Source organism: Chinchilla lanigera, unplaced genomic scaffold, assembly GCF_000276665.1.
Source record: "Chinchilla lanigera isolate Chin_1 unplaced genomic scaffold, ChiLan1.0 scaffold00016, whole genome shotgun sequence".
Classification (NCBI taxonomy): domain Eukaryota; kingdom Metazoa; phylum Chordata; class Mammalia; order Rodentia; family Chinchillidae; genus Chinchilla; species Chinchilla lanigera.
In genome coordinates this window covers 10,851,033-10,858,882 of record NW_004955417.1, presented here as the reverse complement: position 1 = coordinate 10,858,882, position 7,850 = coordinate 10,851,033, and the positions used below count along the sequence as shown (strand labels likewise).

At 43.8% G+C, this 7,850-nt stretch overlaps 1 protein-coding gene across 4 annotated transcripts in view; it reads right to left on the bottom strand.

The window, feature by feature from the left end:
• The window catches only part of Esrp1 (epithelial splicing regulatory protein 1), a gene marked incomplete at its 5' end in the record, with an annotated part of 67,408 nt that overhangs the window by 22,356 nt on the left and 37,202 nt on the right, over nucleotides 1-7,850 (bottom strand). For 3 of the 4 annotated variants that reach the window (XM_005381817.2, XM_005381812.2, XM_005381816.2), the window contains 2 exon segments: nucleotides 2,680-2,848; nucleotides 6,151-6,349. In XM_005381817.2, the coding sequence (XP_005381874.1) occupies nucleotides 2,680-2,848; nucleotides 6,151-6,349 (368 nt within the window). 4 annotated transcript variants of the gene reach the window in all.

The following is a 7,850-nucleotide window of genomic DNA, read 5'->3' as shown; positions in this document are numbered from 1 at the left end:
ACTTCTTTCGAAAACAAAGAATGAATTCAGAAGCATCAGTTTAAAGGGGTGTAATGGCTTATGCCTATAACCACAGCACTCAGAGGCTGAGGCAGGAGGGACACCGAGTTTGAGCTTAGGCTGTACAATGTGGTGACTTAGACAGATCATGCCTCAAAATTTAAAAAATTTAAGAAAGGGGTAGACATATATCTCATTGGAAAGGCCTTGGGTTGAATCCCTAGTACTCCTGACTCCCGCTAAAAGCAGCATCAGTACAAATATAATGAACATGACATTCAGTTTGCAATTTTTACTTCTGTGAAATCATCCTCTAGAAATATAATCAAGTATTTAAAGATCACGATGAGCTTTGCTTAAGAGAGAAAAGTTAAAAGTTGAGATGTAGCCAGGCATGGTGGTGCATGCCTGTAATCCTAGAAGTCGGGCAGGCTGAGGTCGGAGGCTCACAAATTTGAGCTCAGTCTAGGCAATTTAGTAAGACCCTGTCTCAACATAAAAAAAACTTTAAAAGCCTGGGGACATAGCTCAGAGCAAAGATTCAATCCTCAGTACCACCAAAAGGGTCAGAGGGAAACATAGGTGTCAAAAAATAAATGTCATTAAATTATGACGTATTTTTCTTTTGAGACATTAGAAAAAAGTTACAAGAATGAAGTAAATGAGACCATCACTAGGGTACACTGATAAGTTTAAAAGCAACAAGAAAGTGTGGATAGTCCTTATTTAGAAGCCACACACATATTATCCAACTAGCGATAATGGAACTTTCCCGAGCAAGAGGTGCATAAACAGGACTCTCACACACTATACTTCCCTACTTACTAACGGGCACAATAGAGTCTCCCTTTTTCTGAGACAGAGTCTACGCTACGCAATTCAGGCTGGCTTTGAGCTCACTTTGCAGCCCAGGCTAGCCTCGAACTCAAAACAATCTGCCTGCCTCAGCCTCCCGAGTGCTGGGATTACAGGTGTGAGCCCTCCCATTTTGGGGCTGCCACTGAAGGCTCCAGGTCTCATTTCTAAGTGGTTCCCTCGAGTCCCAGGACCCAGGGATCCGGGCAGAGGCAGAAATGGATCCTCTGCACAAGCAGCCGTGGGCACCAGGCGCTGAGGGTAACAGGTATTCTGCTGTAGGCCAATGAAGACCTTCTGTATGTGCCAGTCCACCAGCAGCCAGAGACTGTCCCTGGGTCCAGAGAAGGTGACAGATGAGTCGTGAGAGGTGCCTGGCTTGGTGCTCAAGCAGGAACAGCGAATCGTGTTTTCAAAACTGCACACGACAGCTAGCTGACAGCTGTTGTGCTTTCTCTCTATTCTTCTTCCCCAGTGAAATAAACAATAGTTTCAATAGTACTGATAGTGAAAAAACTCCTAATAAGCATTTAGTGTAATTAGAAAAAAAGCAGCTGGGCGTGGTGGCACAGGCCGGTAATCCCAGCACTCCAGAGGCTGAGGCAGGAGGATGCTGGTGAGTTCGAGGCCGTCCTGGGCTAAATAAGCAAGTTCAAGGCTAGCCTATACCACATAGCAAGACCCCGTCTCAAAAAAAACACCAAAACCAAACAAACAAAACAAGGCTTGGTATAAATGGCGTTTTTTGTTCCTGTTGCTTTTGTTTTTAAAATTTTGAGCAATACTACTTACACTAAAATAAAATTCTGCAGATGTATTAATAAAGTGAATTGGCTCCTGGCTAAATATAGTTAAAAATTTTTAAAAAGAAAAAGAAGTAAGTCATTCCTTGTATATCCACTTTTATCACAGACCTGAAGGGGACTCCAAAAATTTGGTTAATCCCATGATCTTATAAGACCCCAAAATGTTAAGTGATTTGCCCCAGTTGGAAGGAATAAAATGAAAACTCAGATCCCTCGGTTCCTAGGCTGACTATATTCCCTCCGTAATGCTGTGCTACTGCCCAGATAACTGAGTGTAACTAAAAAGAACCCAAGACAAAAAATATAAGAGAGCACTAAGCAATTTATTCTGGATTCACTTACAGTAAAGATTTAAGAGCAAAAGAATGTAAGCCCTGGTACACTTAAAGAAACAGTTTTTGTAGGTGCTTTTGTTTGAGGAGTACATCCTGGGGATTGAAGCCAGGGCCTCACGCACAACAAGCAAGCCCTCCACCACTAAGCTGCCTTCTCAGTTTCTCTCTATTGCTTTTTTCAGAGACCAGATCTTGTTACCCACACTGGCCTCAAACTTGCAATCCTCCTGCCTCAGCCTCCTGTGTGGTTGTGATTACAGGTATGCCACTACACCCAACTTAAAGCAAGTTTTTATGTATTGTGAGCTGACAAGTTCATGCAACTTAAAAATACAACTGTTTCCACCGTGGGTTTTTCTGTTTTGTGATTCATCCCCATGATATTACCACCCTAACACAAGCTACTCACAGCGCTACTCACTTGGGGCCCTGTACTAGGAGGAGTAAAAAGAGAAGTTGAATACATAGGTAACCAGAAAAATCATCCTGCCCATATATGGTTAAAAAACAAACTTCATCCAGTTTGTCATGAAACAGACCTCTTGGTCAGGGATGTGAGCAGAAGCCACAGCCTGCCATGCTAACCTTCAACGAGGCAGACAATCTCCTTTTGTGAGCGGGAGCACTAGCTATCAAAGGAGTCCTTTGTGCTGGTCCCTTGTTTCCACTTTGCTTGGCCTTACCTGGGATAGTAGGCTGTGTAGTTCATGAAGAGCTGGGTGCCTGCCGGGTAGTATGCTGTGGAAGGTGGCAGTGCTCGTGGATTCAGAAGCACAGAGGGCTGATAAATGGCAGCTTCGGTAGGAATGACCGCTGCAGGAGCTGGGAATGTGTAGGAGGGAGGAGACAGGCCTAAATGAGCAAAGAGAGAGTCTTTGAGATACGTTTGTAGCAGCTCACACGTGTTCGCTTCAAAGCAGTAACACCAATGCCTCCTCTGCACACTCTAAAAGAAAAACCATCACATTTCCTCACACCATCCCAAGCACCTTGCTTTGGATCACACAGAGGTTATCTGCCCTGTAGTACAGCATGACATGGTAAGGTTATGAAAAAACACTCTTCACCACGGGGCAGGCCAAAGCACACCTTGGACCCAAGTGGATGAGTGCAGGGAACAGCTCAGCTCTCTGTCTTATTCTCACCTACAGGCCATCCAGAAGATGGGGTTGGAAGCTAATCTGTATCTTCAGACCTGGAAAAAAAACCAATCTTCGAAACAGCCCTCAAGAAATACATGCACAGGTCTACCCAAGAGTCAGCTGATAAAAAGATAGCTCAGATGAGAAAATGGGGGGCATAGCCGGGCATGGTGGCGCACGCCTCTATCCCAGCACTTGGGAGGCTGAGGCAAGAGAACTGCTGCAAGTTCAAGGCCAGCCTGGGCTATATAGTTAAGACCATGCCTCAGAAAAAACCTTGTAAATAAATAAATAAATAAATAAATAAATAAATAACTTAAAAAATAAAATGGGGTTCCGGGGGGTTGATTGTGCAGCTAAGTGGTAACGCACATGCTCAGCATGCAACAGGCCCTGGGTTTCATTCCCTAGCACCATGGGGTTCTTTTCTCTTCCTGCTATTCAACATCTTTCCCCTTAGGCTGCAGAGGCCGCCAGCCGCCAGCTCTCACAAGCGAAGTGAACATAAGCATCAGCCCATCTACGCAGAATAGAGGTCACCGTGCAGCTGAGTGACTCTGGGGTCCCTGACTTTATGCTTCATTCCCAGAACCGCCAAATTTTCTAAGAACATGGACAAGGGGGTACTTTTTTTTCACGTGACAATCTCCAAGATGACTTCCCATTGCCTTTTGCTCTTCTCGGCGTCTACACTTGTACAGAGTTGAGCGAGACAAGTCAGTTAATTGTGTGTACATAGGACAAACATCGACAGGCTGGTCTTATGCTCAACTTTGGAGTGACACTTTCATCCTTGCCAACAACTGCATTAGAGGTTAGATAACCAATAGTACAAACTGACATGCCTAAGTATATTAAAAAAATCAGTCTGTGCTCAAATTCTGCTTTCAGAACTATCAAGCCATTCATTCTAGGACAAGACCTTGTACACGTTACGTAGCTTATACTGTTCATATTATGCCTGAACTGTATAACATGTATAAATCTGTAAGACAAACATACATAGTAGGTCTTTATTCCGCTTCAAAACGAATAAAATTTAAAAATTTTGTCAACCAAAAGAATAGGTTGTTAAGATTTGGGCACTCCTCAAATGAAACCATGGTACTTTGTCTGTTTGTTTTGAGACAGGGTGTCTCGCTATGTAGCCCAGGCTGGCCTTGAACTCAAAGCGATCCTTCTTCAGTCTCCCAAGTGCTGGGATAGAGGCGTTCGCTCCGTGCCTGGCTTTGTGTAGCTGTTTTTACAGTCCTAAAAGAAAACCCAGCATGTATAGACACACAATACATAAATGATTGATCTCAAGATTTTTTTTGCAAAGGAATTAAAGTGACAAACTTTAAAGTATCAGTGAGACATTGGCACCTTTTTTGGGGGGGGGCACTTCAATGGGGAATGTTCATCAATCATATTTTAACTGCTTTAGATTTTGATATTAAATTTTAAAATATGCAATCTCTTTAAGCTCTGTGGCAGGTATGTTGGCAGGAATAACTATTCAGTACAGCAGGCACAGTATTAGCATGCATAAACAATTTCTGGTATTTAAAAGGGTAAAACTCCTCTGCTAAAAAGTCAGATGGCCAAAGTTTTGTTATACAGTCTGTCTTTGGTTTTTGGAAGGTACTAAAGGTAATCCAAGATACACAAATATAGTCTTATGTCAAACATACATTTAAAATTTTTCTTTTCTGAGAGCTTGTGAGGAGGAAAGGCAGGAAATGAAGACAGTAAATAATACCTAGTTTTCCATGAGGAAGACAGAGAAGTAAAAGGCTGCCACAGCAGAAGAATTTGGGCCCTACATGTTGAGGAAACTGCTTCATCTCACAATGCTTGATAGACTGTCCTTAAGGATACATACTGCCACTCTCCGTGGTTTATAGGCAGCAGTCATACAAACCATTATTATAAGATACTTTCTTAACCTTGATCATACATTTTCAAATCTCTGCACGCATTAACAACTTAGATATTCACCAACAGCAAGCAGCAGGTCAATGGAATATGAGCATTTAGGAATTCCGAGGGGGAAAAAGGATTAAGCCCCACCAAATGTTCTACAAGTAATACTTTTACCAAACAGGTTTGTTGATGTAGTTTTCTCTTTACCACAAAGTAAAACTAAAATCCTAATACTGCCCACTTAATTGGAATCAAGCACATAAATGCAGTTTACTTTCTCAGTTATCTTTGAGCTGTTTTCCAAGTACCAGGCTCTTTAAACATACCCAACATGCCTAAGGAGGTATGTGTAACTTAAAGGGGAAAACTGCACAGAAAGACTTGAGTTTTAACATGAAGTTCCGACACGCCATAGTCGCTAACCAGAACTTGGTCTCAGGACTACAGGGCTTATTCCCCTCCAACAGAATTACAGATGGCACCCAGCTGCCAATGAGCAAGAGCATGGCTTGTAATTAAGCACTGATCCTGTGATCCAATGGAAACTTTGGCTAATTCATTTACGCATTTATATATATACTTTTTTTTTTTTTTTTAACTAACTTGCTCATTCCAGATATCCCGGGCAGCAGCACTAGGAATGCTGTCCAGGTCATCATTTTCAAAAAAAACAGTTGATGCTCAAAAAGTGAAAAATGAAAAAGGGGCATCAAGCTGTCCTTCTTAAAACAACGTGTTAAAAAGAGAAGAAAGATCCAGCCGTACTTATATTTGACCTTCAAATGCGTATTAAAGTATCTCCATAGCCAGGTTGCCTCTCAGAGTCAGTGCTTATCAGGAGCACACTAAGCTTCAGAAATCAACTGCTTACCACTGGAAAAGCAAGAATATAATTTACAGAGAGGTATGTGCAGTGTCTCTAATTACGGGTGTCCACAACCAAGGTCTTAAATGATTACCAGATACTACTGATTTCAGGTGGGAAAGCCCTTATGTAACCACCTTGCCTGCCTCCGAAAGAACCAGGAGCACAGAAAATTACGAGAGCAGCTGAAGCACCTACCAGCGTACAGCGTAGAACAGAGCCAAGACCCAAGAAAAACTTACATGGTAACTTACATGGCGGCGGGGACAAGCCATTTCGATTTAAAGTGCCCCCCATTAACACAAAGTTCATCTCCTCAGCTGAACACTGAAAGACTTCAACATATCTGTCCTTCATGGTTTTTTTATGACACTTCTGCGCTGCCATGAATGCTCTGTCCGCAGACTTCATCTGGATGAAGGCGTCTCCCGATGGGCGGCCCTGAGTGCATGGGGGAAGAATAAAAACAAAGAGACACCGTGTCTCTCATCAAGGAAACAAACACTTGCTTACAGAACACGCAAAGTGACAGTCACGCACAGGACAGTCAGGTTAGCCACCAAGTCTGGGTGACTGGACACGCACCGCATCACCTTAGCACCAGAATGGCCCACAAAACCTTGAAGAAACAGTTTTGAGAGCTCGTACCTGAAAGTGATCCTTTTTTGGTTTGTTAAATTAGTATCAGATTTACAGGTTTTGAAAGGGTCTCCTTGTGACTGCAGCTTTCAAAATATGGGATTGTACATTGAAATTTTTTTCCCTCCTGAAAAATCCGATTAAATGTCATTGGATTGAGAAAAGCTAGTAACAGAACCAGTATTAGAGCTTACAGATCCTCCTACAGGAAACTGAGCTGACCAGTGCCGTCTTGCGGCTCCCAGCGCCCAGCTGTCACCGCCCTGCCCCACACCTCCCTTCTCCCCATCCCTGAGGCCTTGGAGGAAATGTGGCCGGCCGGCCGGAGCCACACCGCCGCTGCCCGGGGGGCCTTGCCCGGCCCCTGCCCACCCGCCTCAACTTCTCCAGCAGGGGTCCAGAGGCACTGCTGATTAGTAAGTGCTAAAATTTCTCATTGAAGCCACGTCTATAGATTTCTGTTCCACAGTCTAGAACACCTTGGTTTTACTTAGCATGAACTTGAAGTGTGGAAAAGACACAACCAGTTTCAAGGCCTGCTCCCTATTTTACAGTTTTCTCTGCAAGTCTCTTAGGGAATATCCCGTCCAAATCACCACCATGCAAGTTACCATAGGAGTTACCAGAGCAGGGAAATCAGCAACAACCCCAGTCCAACACAGAAACCTAACGTCTTCCGGGCCACCAAGAGCTTGTCCCTCAGAGAAGCAGCATTCTCCTCCCATGCAATCACCCAGGACCAACAAGAGGCACCCGTCTACTGCTGTGAACTACACAGTAACTGTTCCAGGGTTATTCAGAAGGTGACTCAAAAAGCAATCATTCCGACAGGCACAGGGGTACCTGCCTGTAATCCCAGCACTCTGGGAGGCCGAGGCAGGAAGACAGAAAAATTTGAGCCCAACATGCGTAATTTAGTGACTTTGCAAGAGACAAGTCTCAAAAGAAAAGAAGGGGTGGGGTGTAGCATAGGATAAAGGCCCTGGATTCAATCTCCAGTACCACAAAAATAAAATAATATTAAAATAAACTCCTACCAGTGAAGCATGCTACACGGGGAGATCAGATTAAAAGATCCAGGATATGGCTTAACATTAACTTAAGAGTTAGAATGAGTGTTGAGTGCTGGTATACAATTTCTGATTCCTTGCAAAGGTGACCACTGGAGATCGGTCTGCCCCCTGAAGCTCTGAGGCCCCAGAGCTCAGATCCATCCTACCAGTTAGTCCAACAGGAATGAGGGGGCCCGGGGCATACTCTGCCTTCTCCCTCTGGCCAGTCTGTCATCTCCATGGAGGAGCCC